The sequence below is a fragment of the Corvus kubaryi genome, unplaced genomic scaffold (assembly GCF_017639235.1).
Source record: "Corvus kubaryi isolate FWS band 111438036 unplaced genomic scaffold, C.kubaryi_AGA036_p1.0 split1-131, whole genome shotgun sequence".
Taxonomy (NCBI): Eukaryota; Metazoa; Chordata; class Aves; order Passeriformes; family Corvidae; genus Corvus; species Corvus kubaryi.
In genome coordinates, this window is record NW_024582073.1 from 6,639,031 (window position 1) to 6,664,421 (window position 25,391).

Sequence of the window (25,391 nt, forward strand, 5' to 3'; positions counted from 1 at the left end):
GGGGGATGTCTGGCTACTTTCCCGCCTACGTGTCCTGAGAGAGACAGGAGGAGGAAGCAGCCGAGAGGAGACAAGAAGGAAAAAAAAAAAAAGAAGAAAAAACCCCCATAGCCTTGCGTTTTGCATGCCCTGGCGCATTTCACAGCGCAGCACCGCGCATCGTCCGCTTCCCGCCCGTCCCCCCCGGGGCGCTCCGCGGCCGCGCAGAGCCGCCTGCAGCCGCCCAGCCTGCGCCGCTCGCGTCTCGGGGGCGCGGAATTCCCGCGGCTGCCCTTGCGGTCCAGCATGCCGCCTGCCTCCAGCACGGCTTCAGGGACTGCGGCTGGGGGGTGTGCTCCCTCTCCTGGGGACGAATGAGGGGCTGGCGGATGCACCCTTCCCTGCGGCCGCCCTCCCCAAAATCTCGATCGTGCCGGACCTAGAGACGCGCAGTCCCCGTGGGTGTCCGTGCACATCCCCCGGCGCTTCTGCTCCTGGCTGCGGGTCTGCGCTTGGCAGGGCGGACCGGCTGCCTCTCGGAGAGCCGCCCTCTGAGTAGCTTCAAAAATAGAAATATTTAAATACCTATGTGTAGCTTTAAACATACATTTAACGTTTTATATATTCTGCCTATTTATATTTGTATGTATATGTATATATATACATATACATGGTCTATTTCATTTCCCTCTTTGGAGAAAAATACCAAATCAATGCCACCCTTTCTCCCAAGCATGTTTCCCTTCTAGTAAAGGAGGCTCCACCTCTGCTAGGGATTGATTCGCCCAGCAGTTTTTAGGATAATTTATGAAGCAACCTGATGAGCCTATTGGACGAGTTGTTCGGTCCTTGCAGAGTGGGTTTCTACCTGTTTGGGTGTTTTATTTTTTTTTCCCCTTCCCCTCCGCTCCCTCTGCCTGCCGTGTGCCGGGGGGTGGTGGGATTGGTAGGGTCGCTATCCGCCAGCCTCTCCGGAGAAAACTCGGGCAAGGGAGAGCGCCTTCACGCTCATGGATGCATGGGGGGGCCCCGCGCCCCGCTGGATCCGCCGCCGCGGGGCCCGGCTGCTGCTGCTGCTGCTGACCGTGCGGCTGGGGAGCGGGTGAGTACGGCGGGGACCCCGCACCTGCTCCCGCCGGGATCCGGCTACCCGCGAATCGCGCCCCAGGCTGAGATGGGGGGCTCCGGGCGGGCTGGGGGCGGGGGCAGGGGCAGGGGAGGCGGCGTGTCGCGCCGCCAAACTTCAACCACAAAACGTGTCGGTGCTGCCGCTGTGGCTCCCGCGGGCGGCTGCGGCGGGAGCCGGCACCGGCAAAGTAAAACTTCAGCCGCATCCCACTTGTTCGCTGGGCGGCTTGGTGAGTCCAGGCTCGGCTCGGTACTGGGAAAAGCGAGTCCTCCCATGCTGGGGGCGGCCCGGCGCATCGAGCTCCCCGGCGCGGTCCCGCCCATCCCCGCCGGCGGCTGCGGGGAGAGGGGGCAGGACCGCGGCTGGCGGTGCGGGGCACCCATCGCGGCGGCGGGACCTGTGCGCTGCGCGGGGCCTCCCGCACGGCACCGGCTCCTGCCGCTGCAGCGCTCGGGAGGGGGGTCGGGCTCACGCGTGGGATGGAGCAGGGCAGCTGCTCAAGTCCCAGAAGCTGGAAACGTGCATTTTAAAGGAGAGTTAGAAAACTGATCTGAAGGGCTCTGAAGAGACAACAGTGTGGTACAGCGGTGTACTTACGTTATTAGTACCCATAACAACGAAAAGCAATGTGGTAATCCAACTCCATTAATAATGCAGAGCTAATGTGAACCATTCCACAGGTTACACTCATAAAAATCACAAAGCAGCACTGAAAGGGTATTTGTTGCTCAGTGTGTCTGTCTTTTTAGTGAAAGACCAAATTATCATTCTAGGGGATATAAAAATATGTAGTGTAAAGACTGGCAAAAAAAAAAAAAAGGGGAAAAATCTATTAAACATTTTTTTAAAGTCTGTCATACTCTAGACCCCTTCTTCACGCTGAATGATGATTTATCAGTCTGTGTGAGGTATGTTGATCTCATCACATTTCTCGTCTTCAGAAGGCTGCTGTGTTATCCTAGTCAGAAACACCACTGATTATACTTTTCTTAACCTGTGTCTTTTAAAACCCTGATAAATTATGGAAGTATTTTTCAAAGGCATTGACGAAAATGATACCAGTGCAGCTGTGCATCTTCAGAATGTTTCTTAATGATCATAGTGTACCTCAGGTGCGAAAGAAATTATCAAGTGGTTTGAGAGAAAAGAATATGCATGCTAATGTACCAGTTCAAAGACTTAGTTACAAAGAAGGAGGACTAGCTAAAAAAATAATTTATTTTGCTTTGCTTGTCAAACTGTGGTTGGGATTATAAGACTAGGTGTAGCTTATTATGTATGCATATCATTAACATTACCATTTGTAAATAAGTCGATAAGAAGTCTTCAGTGAGAAAAAGAGGTAACTTATATGCCTTGTTTTGTTCTGTGTTCCAGGACATCTCAGATAAAAGTGAATATTTGGTATAAATATCCATGTATCTGAATCAACTATTTTCAGCCTTGCCTCTTTTTCAGAGATTACATGGAAAAATGGTGTCTGAAAGATTTTTCCCTCCTCCTTTTTTTTTTTTTTTTTTTTAAGTGACCTCAAATGGACCTGTTTCGCAGAACATGATTCTCTGGTATGTACTGCATTGCAATTCATGGGTGTTTGCAGAGAGCTCAGGACCTCTGGTGCTCTTCAACAGTCTGCCACAAAGTAGGATGGAAATACTATTTTTCTGCTTCTTTGGATGCCTCTCTATAGTTTCAGCCCAAGATTTTCCTTGAAGTTCGAACTGAAACAAAGGAGTAACGCTTTTCTCAAGAATAGACCAGGCTGCACCAATTCTGCCTATTTTTCTAAAACTTGCTGGAGCCAATCTGCCTTTTCAACAGATACTTTTAAAAGGATGCAAGTTGCATCACTTTTAGTGTGCATTTATACACAAAGTACTTCGTGCTGAGTATGAGTAAAGTTGCTTCAGCTGTAACAAATGGAGCTAAAGCCTAAGCAAGGGCACTCGAAGTTTAGCCCAACCAAGAGTTTATTCTTTTAAGGTACTGCCCCAAAAGCTGTTGCATGACATTACACCAAACTTCATACAACAAAATGTGGGAACTCTGTCCCGTAAAACAGTGTTTTACCTCCAGTTCTTCACCTTCAGCACTAACAGATCAGAATGGCCAATGCACTTGATATAATTTCATGGGTCAGTATTTTGAAGGACTACTTTTGTCAATAGCAGATATCTCTTCTGTAGGAGAAATTGGGCTGTGAGCCTTTCTACAAAGTGTGTGCAGGAAAAGAGTACTTACCGAGCTGTCACTGCAGACCTAAATGTTCAGCAAGCCCATTATTTATGTTGAATCCAAATAAACAGATAATTGATAGGCAGAGCATAAGAACTGACAATATAATTAATGTTATTTCCTTAGTTCCAGCCATACAGGTGTACCATAACTGTAACATTTCTTCTAATTTATACTTCTTTAAATGGTATGTGCTGGTCAGCATGCCTGAAACTGTACTGTAAGCTTAACTTAATTTTGGCCATATCTTCCCTGTAGTTTTGTAATCTGATGTTTTAAATGCAGTTATAAATGCTCTGTTGAAATGCAGCTGTCAGCAGGTGCAAATGTCAACTAATATTTTCTTTTCCATTTCAAAGTATCTGTTAGGAAAATACATAATATGGCCTATGTTTTCTTCTCGTATAAATTCCTGGATCAGAGTTAAGCCTGTCATAACAACGTTGGTTTCTTAGTGCTTGATAATAGTGATTTACTGTTACATTTGAACATCTGTGATGTTTATTCATTATTATCCTCACTCTTACGTGCTTTGTTCATGATGTGACAGCGAAGAACTTGTTATTCAGCAGTCCCAGTGGTTTAAAATACAGTTTATTTTCTTAAAAGTTTTTTAGTATTTTCTTTTGTTAGTATAAAGTTTAAAGAGATACAAGTATTGAGAAATACTTATATTCTTTGCACATAATTTTCTTAGAGTGGTTTCAAGGAAACCTTCAAACTATGCCAATCTGTTAAAAAAAAAGGCTCTCAGCAAATTGAACCAAATTTTCATTTACTTTCAACTTTCTGTTTGTTAAATATGCCTGATGCTAAAAAAGCACCTTCACTACAAATTCAAGCCTTTTTGAGCTGGACAGAAAAGGTTACAGGTGGGCTCTTGTCGACCTTGTTCAACTTCTTTTTCTGAATACATAAGTCTGTCTACAGAGTAGATTACAAGGGGATTGGGGGAATAGATGTTTTTTTCTTTGAAGTTCTAGAGGAATTGTATTAATCTGAGTCAAATAGAACAGCTAGTAGGTAGGACCACTTAAATGGACTAGGTATAGGCACTGTTTGAAAGTGAGTTGCTTTGGTTTGGGCTATCATATATATAAACTAAAAGAGTCATGTGTGTTGAATTCACAGAAAGCCAGAAGTGAGCAGCTCAAACCCCATTTTTGTAGTACCATTTATGATAGAAGAGTAACAGCACTTTTTGAATTACCTGCATAACTCTTTCTTGCACTGCATCCTAAACTGATCATGTGCTTGAGTGAAATAACAATATCATAACTTATTTGGTAAAGAGCAGCAGAGAAAAGTACTAATTATAAATGACTGTAACACACTGACAGGAACCTTTCGAAGGCTGGTGGATGACAATGACACTGACTTTTATTTCTTAACAATTTCTCTGAATGGTAATAATTTGTACAGAGTAATTCAGATGCAATTGAATTAATCTGAAGATGACACAGAAGTCCTGATTTTGCATTTTTACACATGCAAACATTTTTTAAGACTGAAAGTAGTGTGGTGAGTTCAGTGGCCTTACAGGCCTGTGTAAAAACTTGATTCTATATATAAACTTAAATGGTAAATTGTGGAGCAACACTGAAATAACAGAGGTAACTGGAGAGACTCGGAAAGTCATCAGGAGTTCATCAGAACAGAACTTAGTTCAAAGAAGAGGGCAGTTTCAGTGATACGGATGTGATGGAAAGAAATTGTTCCTAAAATACGCTTTAATTTGGGATATTCCAATCAGTAGGAACCGTTGAGATAATCCAGACTTATATAAGAATATGTAAGAGGCTAAACAAAACTGGAGAATTTACCCTGGCTTCTCTATCAGGTTTGCTCCTTCAGTTTAACTAAGTCCCTGCATATAGACTTGATGAGGAGGAATGCGTTGAAGTATTATACAGTATTTTTAGTCTGAGGTTTCTCTGGCTTCCAGCCAGTGGGTCTCCCATTTTCTTCTGCTAGCAGAAAAAGCCTGGTTTTTTTCCCAGTGTAACCTGCTACAACTGGCTCAGCCACTGGATCCCATGTTCATCTCTCTGTGGGGAAATCCAGGTCTTGATTGATACTTCTGGTTGTGCACGGTAGCCTCAAGGTATAGACAAATGGCTGGAGCTGATCTTCAAGAACAAAGTGTGGTCTACATGCATCTGCTCTTCAGCAAGGAAACCAGTCATCAAACTCTTCCTTGTTCTGACTGCCTCTGCCAAGTTTTAACCTGACAAGAACTCAGAGCATCTCAAGCGAATCCTGAAAATTCTTAAAAGAATCAGCATTTTGGTCAGAAAACATCCTGATGCCTTTCTCTTCCAGCCTAGTCTTTCATAATATGTTGTAGAAACCTCCTGACCTCTGAGTGACAGGAAGCTCCAGTGTGGTTAAATTCCAAGCAATTGTTACAGAATGAATTATCTAGTCCAAAATGAAAGTTCTATACAAATGTGTCACAATTGGAGACACTCTAGAGTGGAAATTTCCACTGAATTGGATTTACCCATGCTACAGTCATACGAACTATTCTTTGAAGCATATCCCTGGTATATGTAGTTTAAGAGACAACTTGATAGCCGCTTACATTTTCCTCTCAGATAAGAAAACTGAGAAACTTACGTTTCTTCAGGAAATATTTAATTATTTGCTTAACCACTTTTAAACCCTTTCCATTTTTTTCTCTGAAGAAGAGATACACACGGAATATTGCTTCACTAGTACTTCATACTGCTCAGAGACTCTCTCACAGGATTAGCTTCAATACTGTTCAGGTATAACTCATGGGGTTTTTTTTCTTTCTGCATTGGTCCTCAAATCCTTTTCTGTGTCACTGCATTCATCTCTGGCGAGGTATGAATGGCTAATTCTGTGTTTCTAAATTTATATGCAGCAATTTTTCTTTGTTTTCAGGAAGGCAGACAGACATACTGGATAGGAAAAATCTGAGGTAGAATAAGATACATCCCCTTTGGATTAAATTATTTGATGTCTCAAATAGATTGTTAGTCCTTTCCTTTAATACAGTTTTCTTCTTGTTTAAGGCAGTGTACCATGAGGGATTAAGTATTACTATTATTAGTAATGTAGTATTATTGCCCAATTTTTCTTTCTGAATAAAGTTTAACTGGATAGAATTTATATTAGTAAAAAATTATAGCATCAGGTGTTCATTTAGGTGGTTAACTGTCAATGTAAGTCATAACAATTTCTTTATTTAATTGTCCAGTGTTAAATTTGCATGACAGAATAAATTATGTAGATGTTTTTAGAAATAAAGTGTCCTTAGTGTTTTCTCTGGAGGAGAACCGTTTTTAATCTCATCACCATACAGCCACTGGATATGTATTGGGTTGTGTCAAACCTACTGCAGGTGAGCTGTGGACATCTACCTTAGGTTCTTGCACTGCCAGGGAGGGCCATGCAGCTGATGGCCTATGGGTTGTGTCCAGCAGGGGTCAACTCTGACTGCCATAAAGTTTAGTCATCATCTAACAAGAGGTGTTACTCTCCCGCTTTAAAGATAGGTGTTACATATAATACACAACAAATTACCTCAGGAAAAACATAATTTTGCTCATAGAGAGAGACATCAAGCTTTTGATTACATGGTTTAGATATTTCCATTAGTTCTTACACAGTATATTCACTTTTTTATGCAATCATTCGCTAACTTAATTGACCTTTGGATTAGTCCATAATTGCCTAATTACACTAAAATTTCAGTAGAACCTATTGTCACTGTATTTCTTTTGGGGACATGTTGTCATTGCTGAGTTATTGCAGTTGTATGGCTTTTTCTGTGATTTCAGGCCAGATTTACCTATATGCCACAATCACAGTGTGCAATTCACTGCAAGTCTCTGGTTCTGTTGCTGCTTCCATACATATTTCTTTGGCTCCTGTAGGAGGATGATGGTACCTACTCACATGTGTAGCAGAATTTGGAACTATTTCAAACAAGCTTGTTTTTGTGAAGGGTTGTAGTAGATTTCTTGTCACCTGAAGATTTTGCAGGAAATACGTGATGAATTGTGTTAGAACAAATGTTCATATGGATATGTTGAAATACCATTGGCTTAAATGACTGAAAATGCCTTATAAAGGAGTGCTCATTTGATATATCCGTTGAGATGCTGGTGATATTTTGAGGTAGAAAGTTGACTTTGCAATTTGGTGAATTTTATAGTTAGTGTGGGATGGCATTCAATTAAGTTTACTGCTTTTTACTGAGGTTATGGTTCTCAGCATTCATTTATCATAGATTTGTTTTAAGTCTAGTTTCACTATGGAAAGTGTATCTTGGATCAAGGCACTTAGTCCATCAACAGTATATCTGTTCATTTTGAACTTGATGTCAATTAACCTTTCATCAGTCAAGTGTAGACAGTGGTGTACTGATGTGCACATGGATTTATGTGTGGCTGTCTTTGTGTGATGATCGGTCTGAAACTTCCAGGAGATCTGGTACTGCCATGGTTAGTACATGTTTCACGTATCCGGAGAGGTTATCAGCACTGTGTCCTTCCTTAGCAGTTTATTTAATACCATTTATCCCTCTTCAGTTATATTTACTGAGGTTCTGTAATTTGCTTTGGTTATCCCCTTACCTTCTGTTCAAGTCTTCATTTGTTTCCTGCTGTTTGGTCTGGATGAACAGTGGACTATGGCTTTTTACATTTTAATTATTTGATCACATGGTATGGCCAAAACCCACAAAGAAGTTACAACTTACCAACAAGAGAAAATAAGATTGCACCTCAAGTCCTGTGTTCAGTTCTGGGCCCCTCATTACGAGAAAAACAAGGTGCTGGAGTGTGTTCAAAGAAGGACAAACAAAGCTGGTGAAGGGTCTAGAGGTTAAGTCCTATGAGGACTGAGTGAGCTCGGGATGTTTAGCCTAGAGAAAAGGTGGCTCAGGGGTGACCTTATCACTCTCTACAACTGCCTGAAAGGGGATTGTAAAGGTGGGGGTTGACCTGTTCTCTCAGGAAGCTAGACAGGACAAGAGGACTTGTGGCCTCAGACTGTGGCAGGGGAGGTTCAGGTTAGACATCAGGATGAATTTGTTCCCAGAAAGGGTTGTGAAGCATTGGAAGGGGCTGCGCAGGGAGGTGGTGGAGTCACCATCCCTGGAGGTGTTCAAGAAACAGCTCTGTGACACTTGGTGACGTGGTCTGGTTGACAAGGTGGTGATCAAAGGTTGGACTCGATGATCTCAGACGTCTTTTCCAAAGTAAATGAGTCTGTGATTCTACAAAAAGAGATTATACAACATGTTCTGCAAGTTTGTAATGAGGAAGTGAAATAATTGCTGCAAGGAAAGAGAAGTGAGAAGTGTATCCTATTTCCTCCTTTGTCTGGGGTGCAACAAGAACTGCTCAAAGCATCAGGAATAATGATATTAGCATAATTTTTCTTGAAGACAGTTTTTTTTCCATCTTGAAATATTGTTTTTTACCAAGATTCATATGTCTGCTGTTCAGACAGAGCAGGAGAGGTTGCAGTAATGGGTTGACACGATCATTATAGAATTCATCAAGGATGAGTGCTGAAGTCCTGCACCTGAGTGGCAAGTCCCCCTCAGCAGGACTGGAGCTAGTGGCTGGGGAGCAGCTCTTCCAAAAGGACCTGGAGAGCATGGCACCTTGGCAGCAGTGAGGGCCAGCAGCGTCCTGGGCTGTGGGATCAGGTACAGATTCAGGAAGTTGAGGAAAGCGATTGTCTCCCTCTGCTCAACACTTGTGAAACCGCATGTAGATACTGCATCCAGTTTGGGGTTTAAACTGGAGGGAACTCAGTAGATGGCTACCAAGCTGGTCAAGGAGGACCACCTGCCCTAGGAGGCAAGGGCTGATCTGACTGGAGAAAAAATGACTTTTGGGGGATCCAGCATCAGTCCCAGCACTTACAGGGAGGTGATCAAGAAAACAGAGGTAGGCACGTCCTAGTGGTGGATGGTAAGAGAATGAGAAACAATGGTGATGAATTTCCACAGGGAAATCTCAACTAGATATAAAGAAAAAAATCACTAGGAAGATAATTAAACAGCGTAACAAGATGTCCAGTGAGGTTTTGGGATGTCTGTCCATGGAATTTTTAATCCAGCTGGATTAGGCAAGCACCCTGGTCTGAACTTGGTATCGGCCCTTCTTTGACTAGAAGTAATCTTCCCAAGATCCCTTCTAAGTTTTATGTGGAAACTGATAATTTCTCTGGAAAATTGCAGAAATCAACTTGTATTTTTTGTTTTGTTTCGTTACTTGTGCAAAGTCCTTGCTCTCTATTGTAGTACAAAAAAGGGGATTGTAGAAACAGGTAGTTGTCTCCATCAGGTCTACAAAACAGGGAAGAATATTTTTGTCATGACATATGGAGGTAAAGAGATGGTCAAAGTAAGACTGCTATACTAATCAAGCTGAATATGTTTGAGAATCCAGCAGCTCTGAAGTGGTGCAGAGAATTACCTGTACTTGGTTAGACACATATGAGAAAAATTGTCAATTGATTTCTGGACTGCAGCTTGATAGGAGTAGAGGCAGCAGTTATACTGGTCTGACCATATCAGTGTTTGGATGAGCTTTCAAGGAGAGAAGATAAACTTTGTATTATGTGAGAAGACTGATGGATAAAGAGTATCTGCAATGCTTTGAGTCTTTATGATATTTTTGTGAGCTCTGTAGAATCCGTTTGAATTAATAACATTTGACCAGTGTAATTTCAAACAGTATGCAGCATTATGTGAAAATTGACTTGGAGAAGAGCAATTTGTGTGGATCTCAGAACAAAATTGTTCTTCTGGAAGATAGCTTTAATAATATCTGTTGTTCTTAATGTTAAAAATCCACATTTATATAAATATTCTATTATATATAGCCAGACAAATATGAAAAAGACAAAGAGCACAAGGCAATATGTGTATGCAGAAGAATCAACCTAACAGTATGTGGTAGGTGTACTGGAAAAAAGATACAGGGAATAAGTAAAACATACTTCAGTGGGAGAGAGAAATACATTTTGACACACAAAAGAATATACCCAAGTCTGGCAAGGCAGAGGGGGTGGGAAATTGATGAAAACATCAGACATGGAATGGAAAGGGGGGGGAAAGAGATTCTTGTCAAGAGAATGTCTAAACCAGTTTAGGAAAGATAAAGAAGAAGGAATACAACAGCAGTGACTCTATATCCCACAGGATTAAGAGGAGTAAGTAATGCTTTTTGGAGACATATTTTCAGTAGCTGTATTTTTTTGCCTGCAGTTACATTTATTTTTCAAGAAATTATCTGCGACACATAAAACATATCAGTGAAGATGGTGATGAGGAAATGGGAAAGAGAGTTCACTTCCACAGAAATGTAATAGAACTGATGAGTATGAAGTCAACCATCAAATCTGAAAGACAAATCTTGAGAGATGTTTGAACCATTCACTACTGAAAGCTAGCAGTGATAGTGAGCTTTCAGGAAAGTCTTATGTAGAAAAATGGAATTGACTTCTATTTCAGCAGTCATGACTATGTGGTCCTGCTTATTTTTGCTACTAGAAAGTAGTATTTGCATACATGCAGGAGTCCCAATAATTTCTCAGCTTCTAAGGATATTGCAAGTCTGTCTGAGGTCCATGTTTTATCTTAAGAAGATTCAAGAAAATATGCAAATATGTAATTTAAATTGCTGACATGGGAGTGATTACTCATTCCTTCCATGTTGAAGTTGCATTTTTATCCCTATTTAAGGAATTTTGCTCTGTTTCAGGCATTTCTTAAATTTACCGTCCTGCTAGAGTTGAGATTTTTGTCTATACCTGGTCCTATGCCTTGGTCATTCACATGACACATGTCTAAGTACTTACATTTTTATCTTCTGAACTAGAATTATCACCAACCTCTGTACAAATGTCTGACTCTGGACACTGGGGTGTCGGTGACCGTGTTTAGGTTTTCGGTAGTGCTTTAGGTCTTTTTTCATGTGTGGAATTTGGCTAGGTCAGATGAGCTCTGACGTCTCATAGATGGGGCCGTGAAATATACTTCTTTACCACACACAAGCATATAATGCTTGGTGTTCTAGAGCAAGCTAGTGTCTGGTTAGATGATCTGTTGGAAAACTTCTCTGGGAACCTTATCTGTTTTGACTGATTTTTTATGAAGGCTAGTCTGGTTAAATGCACTCTCTTGACAAACCTGTGAAGCTGTATTGCTGCTAACAAAGTAGTCTGTCATGTTTACACTTCAAGGAACATTACCACTTTTTCTGAAAGTTGAGAGAAATAGTTTGGTTTGGTATTTTTTTTTCTTTTTTTTTAAGTAATGGAAAATAAAGGTTAAATTGTATTATTTTTAGACAAAGGACGCTGGAGCAAAGCCAGTGAATAACAACTGTCTTGCTGCATGTTTCATCATTTAGGTAAGCGTCACTGTGTCACTGCCCTACCCCTGTATTGGTAAAACTCCTGAAGAAACTGAAGATTCTCAGCTAAATGAAGTAACACAACTAGTCTTACTGTTTTCATTCACATATGTAAGGCAACAAGGAAAAAAGTGTATTCGTTTTAGCTCTTTCAGCATAGAAATGATCTGAAACACTGACTTTCCTCCTTATTTGTTTATTAAATAATCATCAGAGTATTCCTTGTACGGAAGGATCACTATCTCCAAATAGACAGTGCAGATTGTCTAAACCTTACAGATACCAAGGGCTTGATTGAGTTGCTTCTGCACAGACTTGAAGCATCAGCAGAGATAACTCAGGTTCCCTGCCAAGTCTCTACTTTTCCAGAGGTTTACGGGTTCCCCATAAATCAACCCAGCTTGGAAGACTGGATATCCTTTTGTGTGTTGGATGGGAATTGGAACCTAGGAATGGACAGCTAAATTGATACTTAGCCTTGTTTAAATACTCCCACTTATGCTATACATGTACTTCTATGTGTAGTACTTTGACATGCATGATGTAAATAGCAGTCAGAACACTTTCACTATATTAATTTTTTTTCCAGTCCATTACATAACTTGACAGATGCTAATTGCCACTCAAATCTCACCTGACCAATTTTTCTCATATTTAAAGGAGAACAAAACCCTATGATATTAATGTCTGAAGATGAGCATGTTGCCTGATGTTGAAAAGACTTATTTAGTCCTTAGTCACTTGTGCCCAGGAATTTATTAGTCATGGTAATGTCTCCAATTAGTTGAAGGACAGAGAGCATAATGGGGGCACTTTTTGCCTAATTGCTGTTAGCTGTGTACATGCAGCTTACTGTTGAGTTTATGAGGCTAGCTGAAGTGTTACAACAGCAAGCGTCTTAAGAAGTGAGGTCTCTTTCTTATTTATAAAATCATTAAAATCAGAATTAGCACCTGCAGTAATAGATATAAAGTAGCACTGTGCCATGGAACAGAAATCTTCTAATGCTTGATGATGGATTTTTGTTCTAAATCATAGTCTCTCCAGACATTGTGAAAAATGTGAACCTTGCTGGAACAAATATATTTTACAGTAAATGGAGAGAGGATCAAGTGTTATGTTCTGTGTATAGTAAAATAACCTTTAGATGAACTTGGAAGGGAAAGGAATTCCTCTTTAATTAAGTTTGCCTTTCTTCCTGGGGTTGTGAAAGAGATGGGAAAGTGCTACCATTAAAGTGGAAGTGGAGTTAATTGACATTAATCTTCATAGGTTTCTTAGATTTATTTTAATGGCAAAGAAGTAAAAAGGTCCTCAGCCCAAGTTAACTGTTGTTAAATAATTGAATGGCATACCTGAATTTAACATTCTGTTTTCTCGTTTGGAATGAAGTTTTCTGCCTTCTGTCTTTCCCTCTATCCCATTCCAAACCCTGGAGAAAATGCTGGAGATACACAGGAAGTTGGTAAAAGATAAACAGTTTTGACCCATCTTGTTTTCTAAAGTGAGTGTTTCTTTATAGAACGTGGTCTAGCAAGCTCGGTTAAATCCTGGTAACACCATCTCAACTGATCCTGATGGCTGTGTACATCTGAAGGAATTTCTATCTTTAAAACAGACTAATTAAAATCTGTTTAGCATGAAAAATACTGGTAGTTCATATTCCTAGAAGTGAATATGTACACTGTGCCTGTCCTGTTGCCTTCACATGACTAGCTGCTCTTTTGAGGGAGCTTTTTGCAGCTCCTCTAAAAACAACTGGATTGAAAATTCAAGTTGGCAGGTGGTGTGCTCTGCTTCACTGGAGGGCATTCAAAAGATTTCCTATATATTCTGGTCACTTCCTTCTTCCATCCAGCATAATTCCTTCTTACCACAGTCTGGTTGCTGTACATCAGTGGCTGTAGTTTAGGAATCAGAACTGTACAACTGGGTGCCGTCTGCATTTCAGAAACCCGTTATTACACACGGTGATGTTGGGCACATTTTAAAGAAGAATTAAAAAGATGGTATTCTGGTAGTGAGATGGGTTAATCTCAGTCAGTCACCTCTGAAAAGGCTGGCAAGATAGGAATAGCGAGAGTAAGAATAGCTGTTTTCACCATGTAGAACAGCAATAATTCAGGTCTTCCACATTTGGTTATATTATTATCTGATTCATGTTGGTTTCTCTGCTGGTTTAGCAAATGGGTTAGTGAGTCACAAGCTCTTGTAAGCCTTGTGTACTAGTAGAGAAGTCAATTGTATTTCTTTTCTAGTGGTTGGCACTTTTTTCAGTGTACAATATTTCCTAGATAAAATCAAAGAGTTCCATGTAAATCATCAGAAATGTGCATTTTAAACCAAGACTTGTCAGACACTAAGTAAAGAAATGTTGTCTCTAATGAAAGTATCTTCCTAAATGGATTTATTTACTAGTGTCTGGAAAATCACTCAGATGTTGGGATGGAATTTTTCCCTCTCCCCCTGGAATTGCATTAGTAGCTTTCTGTAAGCTGTCATTGTATACCTATTTGTAGTTCAGAGTTTTAAAATTGGAGGAGGACCAGAGGTGCTCCAGTTAAATAAGACCGGAAGTAAAAAAAAATGAAAATTGAAAATTTGAAATGTGCTTGTATTTGCATTTTTTTCTTGTTAATTTCAAGTTTTTTAAATATAGTAAATCACAGAAAAGAGGCAAGTGGAGTTCAGAGAAGTTGTGCAGCTTCCATTTTTGGATGTCTGCAAAACCCAACTTGACCAAGCCATGAGTAACCTGCTGTGACCTCAGAGCAAGCCCTGATTTGAGCAGGAGGCTGGACTAGAGAGACCTCTCATGATCTCTTTCCCACGTGATTTGTCCTGTGAATCTATAAATAAAATTAAGGACTCTTTGAAATGTCAAGATATTCAAGTGACTGTGAGTTGAGGTGTTGTGGCTGTAACTCCTATTGGGTTTAGGTGATGATGGCATGACCTCTTGTACTTTCCATTTTGGCTAAATCTTTGCTCTTCTTAAAAGAGTTGTGGAAAAAACATTAAAGCAGAACATAATAGTGTCACAATCACTTCAGATTCTCTGCAAATAACTGGGCTGATCCAGAGAGTCAGGTGCCCTGTATCTGCAAGGAGGTCTCTTAATTTCACTGTACTGTCTGCTGTTTATGGGATGGAAGACACAAAGAAGAAGGTCAGTTTTGTGGTGGTTATGTCTCTTTCCTTAGAGAGCTATTTATAAATTAACTTTTAACTCCTCATCATCTTAATGCCTCTGGGAAAAGGCTGGGATCGCCTCTGTGCTCTGAGCAACTGTAAGCTAATTTATAAAGTAATTAAATGCCAAAAAGTGCAAGCAGACCATAAATAGATATATGAGAAAAGTCGCTGTGTGGCAACAAAACATGAAAGAGATGGCAATAGGTAGCTTTAAGGGAAAAAGAGTGTACATTTACAAAACTTAGCTTCCTAGTTTTAGTGCTCCCATTAGTGGGATCCTGCTAATGGGAAATGTTAAATATTTAATATCTGACATTTCTCTAATGTCTATGTAGTGCAGTAAAGATTAAGTATTTTATGATGCATTTCAATTTAAAAGAATGAAAGAGCTTTTCAGGCTGTTATGGGGAAGCTGTCAGTGAGCCTTGTATTTAGACTGCATATTACTTTCAGCTATAATAGACTCTTTCAACTTGTTTGCAGCAAGCTAGGTATGAAAGCCCTGATATCCTAACAGTGCTTTTGTTCAGCCTCTGGGAACCTATTGAGCTGTGGCAAGGTTTCTGTTGCGCTTCCCAAATTAAGCAGGCATGCCAAAACCACAGAGGAGTTTCCACAGCCATGACAGTTTTGATTTTCAGTGAGGCTTGCTAGTGTTATCCAAGAGGTGATGCAAGGCCTTGCTATTACAGACTGGTTTGAGGCTTTCCCACAAAGGACTGCAATAAGAGCCAGGCATGCTTTCTCTTACTCTGTCCTTTCCTGACTTATTTTGTCCTTTCTTCATACGGAACATACTGGTAGTCTTCTTTCCTGTCGTAAACTTGCCGGAAAATTCCACCCTTAGTTTTGAGGGCAGCATATGTCTGTGTAACCTAGAAGCCCTTAAATCCTTTTTTTAATAATAAAGCAGTAACATTTTTAGTTTTGGTATACAATGCGAATTGGCACAAGGATGGTAATTTAATTCCTTTCTTTTACTGGAATATTGTACTTGTGTTAGCATTGGATCTGATTTATAGGGGCTGCATATTTTCTGCAATTGCTAGCCAGTGCCCATTTGTGGATATAGGTTGTGTGATTTAGTTACTGCTATCAGTCTGATGCACTTTGCTTGACCTCAAGCCCATAGAACTTCCTTGAAATAAACGGAATGAGTAATACAGATTGCAGTTTTTAGCACTGGAGGAATACTGAAGTCCATACTCATTTGATTGAAATGGAAAGAACACTACTTCCAGGCATTCTTTGACCTTTTGGTGATATCTGAGTGAATTTGCAGATGCAACCAAGGTATTGCAATTTTTTTTAATGATCTAGTGATTCACTATCTATTGCTGCTTATCTAATTAAAAGATAGGTAATAAATGAATGTGTAATTAATTTTGTTGTGCATTTTTTTCTTGATAAAATATTAGATAGTTAACAAATGGTCTTAAAATGGTGTACCATTCCTTTCAGTTAACTATACCATGTATACATACAGATACATAATTGACGTATATCTGCAGCTTACTGCTTCTGCTAATGTTTAGTTGTAGCACATGGATGTAATGTTTGTTTGCTGGCTTAAAATGTGAATGGAGTTTAGTAAGTGTACGAGTCTTATTTTTTTATATCATAGTTAGAACAGAGCCTACTAGGAGGGGGGATTCTGTTGATACTCTTTCAAGTGGCATACAATAGGTATGCTATTGTGAAGATTAAGCATCTCTTAGAAATAGTATTTGAAAAAGAAATGTGTGTAGGGAAAAGCTTTGGAGTTACACTTCTGTTTTACAACAGGAAAAGGCTGACAGTAAGATGATGCCTGCTGCTGCTTTTATGGGTTTGACTCATGGCTTGAGTTTTTCTGTATGGGTGATGTGTAAATGCCTCTATTAACACATTTATTAGCTTACACTCTCCACCACCATAAAATAAAATGTTGGTGTATATATATATATATTGTAAATAAGGGCCTGCTTCTTTCTTTTGGCACCAGAAAAGTGCATTTGGGTGTTCACAAAGTACTCTAAACAGTTTTCAGTTTTTTATCTCTTTCTTCTCCAACTTATATGTATTCAGTTTCATTGTGTCTTGTGTTTTTCTAATCTTGGTGGTTTGTTTTTTTTTAATCACATCACATAGAGCTGATAAAGCAGATGATGAGGATGATGAAGATCTAATGGTGAATAAGACATGGGTCCTTGCACCAAAGATACATGGTGGCGATGTAACTCACATACTGGACTCCTTGCTTCAAGGATATGACAATAAGCTTCGGCCAGATATTGGGGGTAAGCTCATAAAAGGATTCAGTGTAATAGCAAAAGTGAACTAGAGATGGTGTGCATTTTGTGAAAGATGACAAAACTCTGCTTATTGCAATTTTAAAAACTCAATATAGCAAGCTAAATGTAAGAGCAATAAAATGCAGTGGTTTTCTGGAACTAGTAAAAATAATGTTCTATGCAAGATTAGACTTCATGTTCTACTTATAATCTTTTTTTTTCTTATGGAAAGTATTGGTTTTGGGGGACAGTGAGCAATCTATAATAAGTCACTAAAAGGCAATTATGTTTTTTTTAACAAAGATCTTCTGACAGAAAGAATTGTAGATGTAAACTAGCCATGGTCATTTCAAAAATTGATCTTGAGTCTGTAGGACTTCATTAAAGAATTATTCCTAGAGGTTTTATTCTTACTGTGGGAAATGCATTGTGTCTGTTTTGAGAAAATAGAACTCAACTCAGTTCTCTTCTTTCCTTAGCTAAGATTTTGAAAAAAAATTTAGGAGTCTAAAAATATAACTTAGGACCCATCTTTTCTGGTGAAATATAGGAAGAAAAACTGCATTGCTATAGATCAAACTTTGCAGCTAGTAGAAAGGCAATTTTGTCTTTCAATAGTCAAAGCATCAATTTGCATATAACTATTGAATGTAAATATTTGGAAGAATATTGTTTTGAAAACATGAATACATGAAACCTTGCCAGCTCCTGTCTGCCACTTGCATGCAGGGTCAAATAAGGAAAACAATATATTTTCTCTGAGTTTATTTCCTGAAATGTGAAGGAAGAGGTGGAGGACATAAGTATTTGTTACGTACCTGGTATTCCCTATCAAAGGAATGCCATGTGAATCTGAAAGTTACTTATATGATAAATAATACAACAATCTAGGCCTGTTTCATTTACACAGGGGAAGAGAAAGATGTGATCTCAAACTGTGCATTTTCCTTTGAAAGCTTCTGACAAATTGTTTTCTTTCCCAAACTTCGTAGTTCTGTTTTATTTTTGACTGTTATCCTGAAGATATTGAAAGGCAATAATTCTCTCCCTGTCATAATATGGTCACATGTGAATCTCATAAAGTTTGGTTTAAGTCTTTTTCTTCATGTTCATTTAATTGAATTTCTAAAAACATTTAGACAACATGAAAAGTCCTCCAGCATGATTTTCCTTAAATTCTCAATGTGTGACAATTGTATAGGATTACTGTTGTGTTTTTTTCCCGTTTCATGCAACAGACAGAAAAGTGATTATGAGGAAATAAATGGTCTCTTCTAGGATTCCTTCTAATGAGTAGCTGGTAGGTGGGGATGAAAGAAAAGAGAATTCTTTTTCTCTTCTCTCCTCGTAAAACTTACAAGTAAATGGAGAAAACACAGAGGAGGAATTCATTCTGTCATGTTAAATGCATTAGATGGGCATGAAAGAATTTTGATGTAATTCTTACCTTTACTTTTCTGGTTACATAGAGAGTCTTGATAGGAAAAACACTCTGTCTTTTTGTGAGTAACTCAATGTACAGCTTTTTGGATTCAAAATATCAGTTCGCAAAAGAAGACACTTAGTTCTAGTCTCTCTCACATAGTTCTAGTCTCTCTCTCTCTCTTCTCAAAAGTTCTGTACCAATTCTGGGGCCTGCCTCCATCCACTATACTAGAACATAAAGTTCATGAGTTATCAGCCAGAGTAATGAATAAAGGAAATAAATGAATTTGGGAGTATTCACTTGGTTTTGAGGAGAGAAAATGTTAAGTATGATTTCGCCACAAGGAAGAAATTTTGGACAACATAAGCTGAAATTTCTGACTTCAGGTGAAGGCACTGGATTCTGTCCAGTTGTTTGGGAACTGCAGCAGATATCTGACAGAAAAACAAAATCAGACTATAGTTTATTCATCTTAATCTGCTTCAAATATGCAGAAAAAAATCTGGTGTCAGATCCCTTTCTTCAGAGTCAGGTCTTGTACAGCAAGGTTATTGAACTGGAATTCTCTTTACCTTTCAAACCATTAGTATCCCACAGAACATTCTTATGATTGAACTACAAAGCTCATTTAAAATAGCAACTTTTTTTTTTTTTAACTTGGACTTTTTCGGTTTGAATCCCAGAGCAGAATTTTGTGTTTTCTTCCTGGTGTTGACACAGAATTTCACCATCTCAGAGTGAGATAAGGGTTTCATTGTTAAACGTGAAGTCAGTTGAGAGAGATAGTAAAGGAGAGCCAAATGAAAATTGAAGTTTTGGAGGCAATACTGAAACTTAATAGGGGAAAACCAGTCTGTTATTTTCTGTTTGTCTCATTCAAATATCCATGAGTTGTATTAATTTCTTAGCTGCTACCCTTTGCCAAGTTTATTAACCTTGCTAGTCTTTAATTCAATTTATGTAGTAGGCTTGTGGTGTTTGGAGCATAAGGGTTCTAACATTCTTCTCTCAGTATGAAATAATAGTAGTTATCAGACGAAGTCTCCTGTCTGCGGTATAAATACCTTTAATTACAGATACGACCTTGGAGTGTTGATATACTAATAAAGCAGTATTATTCTCACTGTAACATTACCTTTTGGATGCATGATTTTATAACCACGCTGTTTTAGGTTCAGTCCTGCATCAACGTAGCTATTATTTTTGAACTTTCATTTTTAAAGGAAAGAATTCTGGCTGCTCATTGTTCCACCTCTCTCATCTTAGGGACAGTGATATATTAATATTATCCTATCAATGTACAGATCATTTTTTTCCAGCAGTGATATGTGTATGGGTGAAACAAAACTGATCTATCTGAAAATACAATTAAAAATAGGAAAAAATCATCACATATCTACAACTTTAGTGGGTGTGTTCAAGCAGTGGTTTAAGACAAGTCATCATTGATGGAAATTTTAAGAATGGTCGTAATTTAGGGATGATTCCTCATGGACATAGAAAAATTGGATACCTAGAGAAATTCGGATAGTTGTTCTTGTCCTATAAGCAGGGCATGGGTAAATAATTACATCTCTCAAGTGCACTAATGTGAATGTTCTAAGAGATACAAAGGATACATGGAAAATACTGGACTTTCAAATAGAAGTGCTAATTCTCAGACAATAATAGATGTTAGGGAGGTATTCTGTTGAACAGGTGCTCTTAGTGTAACATTGATGAAAGTATGATATAGGCAGAAAAGTAACAAGCTCAAACTAATGTTTAAAGATTTTCATATTTTTATATATTTTTAATGTATTTGTAACTTTGTAGACTGTTAATACATAGTTATAATTTCAAGTACTTTTCCTGACCTCTCCCATAGTTTAACAAACTCTTACTAGTACATTCTTGAAATTCTGTTCAGTCTTGCCTTTAGTCTAGCAAGGACACTTTGTTTTGCACCTTACATTGTAGACAAAATAAAGTGTAGGGCCAAAAGGTTGGGGGGGGTCCAGTGGGCCAGAACCTGGGGGAAGTTACCTAGCCAACTGCTCTTCTAACTGGACAATATTTGTTCAATATACTAGTTAATAACCTTATAAAAATTGTAGAAATACTGTATCACATGTGCATATCGCCATATTGTGCACCTCGAAAGCTTTTGATTAAAGGCTTGCTTTTACATTATCATTTTAACACTGGAAAGGTTTTGAGTTTTATTCAAGGCAACAAAACAAGCAGGAAAATATCAAGTAAAGGTAGCGAGAGATGTATTCTGAGTTTAAGAATATTTTCCAAGAATTAAAGAAAATCAAAATACAAGAGCAAGATGTAGAAACACGTATTCAGGGAAGGATAAAGGTATTGGATGTGTGCATTGCATAGAGAATGATGGAAATAATAAAAGTGGTGGGTAGGATTATTTGCTGAAGATGGATTTCTTTTAAATAAAAGGGCAAAAATTGTGGAGAACAGGGCTCTGCTTTCATCAAAATCACTTTGAAAAAATTTTTCAGAGGTTACCTGGCAGCCTGCTGCAGACACTTGAAGTTGAATTTTCAATATAAGTAGCCATGTAAGTAATAATCTTAGATAGCTGGTTGTGAGAATTGTATTATTCCATTAAAAGCTATTACAAATTGAAGGTCTCTGTTATTTCTGAATGTGGTAGTCACCTAATTTCTTTGTTGAATAACTGCTTTATCACCAAAAGGGGATGCTTCTTTAGGCAAGTAATGAGGAGTTATAGAAAATATGCTCAAAGAAAATTAGCCTGGATGAAATTACAAAAGTGGTCTTAGTTAAAGAGCATAATAAGTAATAATTAAAAACAGAGGTGATGTGACTTAGACCTTCATTAGAAAATGAGGGAATTGTGGTAAACTGTGGGGACTGGTTAGTGAATTTAGATGTACTACCATGCTCTTGGTTAATGTATTGAAATAAGGGATGGGAGTAATGAAAATGGAGCAGTATTAGGCAATAAAAAGTGCAGTGTTCTGCAATTTTACGATAATGATAATTATTTCTGTCAGGAGATAGGTGTTTATAGAATGAGAATAGCTGATCAGAAGAGCTCTTAAGTGTACCAAGAAGAGATACTTCAAATACCAAAAGCTGAAAATTGTACCTGCAAAAATATAGGCTAAAAACCAGGCCCTTTGGATGGCAGGGGCAATTACTAAAATAATTTGTCAATGGTTGAGGTAGATTTTTATCACTATGATATGTCTATCAGGAATAAACATTTTTCAAAATTTTTAAAACTAGAAGAAGTTTAGTGTAGTGGAAAGAAGGTGTCAAAGCAGGAAATTAGAAAGTGAGAATATCTCTCTAGATTGGGCTTACCAAACAGGTTCCCTGTGTGCTTCAGCTACATTAGAAGCTGATGAACAGTCCCTTGTGGTCAGCTGCTCCTTTGTGCTCTTCTTTCTCTTTCCCTCCCTCTTGAATATGCACTCTGTTATCCTCTCACCTTCTTACTTTACTCTAGCCTGGGTCATAACTGTCCTTCAGTGCAAACATTAAAAGTGTTCAAGCCCTTTCTCCCCTTGTTTAGATCACTGCTGTTCTGCACTTCATGCAGGATGTGTTTAACAGTCTTCTTCCTACTTGTAGTGTTTTCAGGGCTGATACCAAATTTTAAAGTGAAATAGGAAGCATTCATGGTAGGAAAATCTTCTCAAACCATCTTTCACTATTAGCTCTTTGTGAAGAGCAAATGAACAATACTAATTTTATGGATGTCAAATTAGTATCAAGAAGGTATTTTCCTCCAGCATTTGTCATTTTCATGAACTCTTATCAATTCTAGTTCAAGAACTCAAGAAGTATTAATTGATTCTTCTAATTCAGAAGTACTTTTCTCTGTACCATACAGGTAACAAAATAGCTTCTTCCAGCCCTCTTGAATTGGGTTTCTTTCTCTGGATCATTTACGTCAATTAAAATAATTTCAACAGAGGCAAAATTTTGAACTGTTCTCTGGCTCTTAATACCTCTAATAATCTTGCTCAGAGCAGCTTGGAAAAGGCAAAATGAGCTATGTGGCTCACCACAGGAGAGCCCTTGTGGCAGGTGAAGTACTGTGTGATGCAAGTTGGAATTTCTTAAAATTGACGCAGCCCCCATTAAAAACTGTGTCACTGACAGAAAGTATTTATTTTTTCCCCAAGGAAATAAATCGGTTTCCAGAATCTTTTTTAAACTTTCTGTGAAGCATGCTGGGGATGCTGACCAAGTGACTGTGCTCTGGTCATAAAGAAAATCCTTTGTGCAGCCTCACTAGTGTTCTTTCTGTCAGGCTTAGGTTCACATCATTAACCAGATTTGGAATCAGGGAGAATTTCCTCCCAGGTAAGCTTGGCAGGGAGAACATATCTTGGGATGTTTAGGAAATGTATCTTTCCTGTCATTGTAGCTTGCAAGGATGTCAGTGATACCATCTTTCTTTCTGTACATCTGTTCAAGTTCTAAGAAATTTGAAAAATCTTCTTAACATTTTAGGTTTGTTCTTGAACAACCTCTTTGTTCTTGGACAACCTCTGAAGTTTTTCTGTATAAAAAAATTAAATCTAATGACCCAGGGTCCATCTTGTATGAAATCAAAATGCTTTTTTGTTTGTACCTTCCCCCTTTTTTATCTTCAGATAGAAAGAGATGCTTATTTTATTGTGCCATATCGTAAAAAGACCAGCAGAGCTCTATTATTATTATCCCACTTCATTCCACTGGGTACTAGGACATAACATCCTCTTGTGTCCACATCCTGGTTCTCCAGTACAAACTAGAAGAAAATTCTTGGTAAATTGATGAAATTAAAATGCATCCTCACCTCTTTGATTTGTGCATTTTTTTTTCTGTATAAACCAGTTAAGAGTTAAAAACTGAACTATCAAAGCCTCCTGTACTTGAAGTGGGCCTTTCAGGGAAACTCTCTTAGACTTTGTGTCCTTCTGTAAACGCACAAAGGAGAGAGTATATTCTGTAAGGGAATATATGTTTAAAAATTTTTGGTCTTTTGTCTGCTCAGTGAGAGTGCTTTCCCTGTTTTTAAAGAAAAGTAAGTTTGGAAATGTTTAACTTCTAAATGACTTTCATTGAGGAGCTTTCAGTTTGGTGTTTGAACCAGTGTATTCATCAAGCTGGTGAAGGAACATTAGTAATCCCTTGGTGTGCTATAGCTTCATGAACTGACGAAACCTGTTGTGAAAAGTTATTTTGTATTTGTTACACATTCTCAGTAGAAATTGATAGAAGGCACTTCATATTGATTCCTTACAGCTGATAAACACATCTGTCCCAAACCTCATGGTTTGTTGTATGAAAAAAATTTTTCCAAACTTTTTTTCTGTTTAGGATTGTATTTTTATGTTGGAAGACAGTTTTTGGGTTTCCTGTTTTATTTGTTTTTCTTCCTTTACCTTTTTTAGCTATCTTATATTTGTTCAAAAAGTGCAGGTGGGGATTGTGTTATGAACTAAGAAATTCAATTTGATAATTCTGAAAATTCATATGAAATAAGAGAGCCAAGTCATATATGATCCTTCACAAAATGAACAAACCAGAAGTCTAATTATTCTGAATCAAATAAAAGAATATCAGAACAACACCGTTGTTTTAGTTAAATAAATTATATTGCACTGACAATGCACAGAGTTAATTAAAGATGTAATTATTATGGTTACTGTTTTGTTTAGTGAGAACTACGGTAATTGAAACAGATGTCTATGTTAACAGCATCGGTCCAGTTGACCCAATCAATATGGTAAGTTCTGATTATTGACAGAATACATCATCTGTATGTTGCTATGGATTAATATTATGAAATAATTCTAATCTCAATTAAATAAGTTTCTTTATTTCTTATTGTGTATTTTTATGCTGTTGGATATGATTGTGGTTATTGCAAAGGTACATTTAGTCTCTGTGTTTGAAATTGTTGTAATTTTAAAAATACATTTGTTCTTTTAAAAAAATGGGGCCACACAGAATACATTGCATCAGATTCTTGTTTTAGTTTGTGTTGAATATTTCCACAATGTTTGCATATACCTGGTTTATCTCTGGCCTGGTTTGATTTCCTGGAGCTACTCTTCAGAGCCTAAGAAAAATAACATTTGACACAGCAGTTGTGAACAAAATTATTTTCAGTGAGGTGATCCATTGTTTGGTTGGTTTTTCTTCAAATTCATGGAAAGAAAAATTTGAAATTAACTCTTTTGTCTTCCTTTTTCCATTTAGTCTTCTGTGTCCTTTTCTGTGTGTGTGTATACGTGGCTGGTTTCTTGGAAGTTGAGCAATGCATCTCACCTGGTTTCTGGTAGACCTCTTGAGCTCTCACCTATCTGTTTAGTACCAACACTGAAGTAACAGCACTTATGAGGAAGTTGAGTGTGTGGTATTTTCTTAGTTCCCTTAGGTCATGCATTGTATGAGATGGTAGTGTTGGAAGCTTTATAAAGGCCTTTTGGCATGACTTCTGCCCAGGACCAAGATGGGGACTTGCCCTCAGGTTGAGTTTACCTCCTTTAACAAAGGTAAACTCCTTTTACCTCCCTACAAAATTGCTGACAGTGTTGAATTTGCATGGCAGAGAAGAGTTTTGTTCAGAGGCTGGAGTATGCCAGTGCAGGGGGCTTCTAAGCATTTTCTGAGAGTGCAGTAATTCTCAATTATTGTTGAGGATCTTGTGGTTTAGATGTACGTCATCATGTGTGGGTGGGGAATAGCGACTTTTGGTAATGGGAAGCCAAGCAAGA

The 25,391-nt window shown here is 38.4% G+C and overlaps 1 protein-coding gene across 4 annotated transcripts in view; it reads left to right on the forward strand.

The window, feature by feature from the left end:
* Nucleotides 1-297: 297 nt before the first annotated feature.
* The window catches only part of GABRG1 (gamma-aminobutyric acid type A receptor subunit gamma1), a 63,074-nt gene continuing 37,980 nt past the window's right edge, over nucleotides 298-25,391 (forward strand). Inside the window, exons 1-3 of one of the 4 annotated variants that reach the window (XM_042053315.1) lie at nucleotides 298-1,081; nucleotides 17,077-17,225; nucleotides 24,330-24,397. In XM_042053315.1, the coding sequence (XP_041909249.1) occupies nucleotides 990-1,081; nucleotides 17,077-17,225; nucleotides 24,330-24,397 (309 nt within the window). In that variant the 5' untranslated portion in view covers nucleotides 298-989. Of the gene's footprint in view, nucleotides 1,082-2,124; nucleotides 2,674-14,749; nucleotides 16,240-17,076; nucleotides 17,226-24,329; nucleotides 24,398-25,391 lie in introns of those variants that run through there. The other 3 variants (XM_042053319.1, XM_042053317.1, XM_042053316.1) reach the window with 3 other exon arrangements.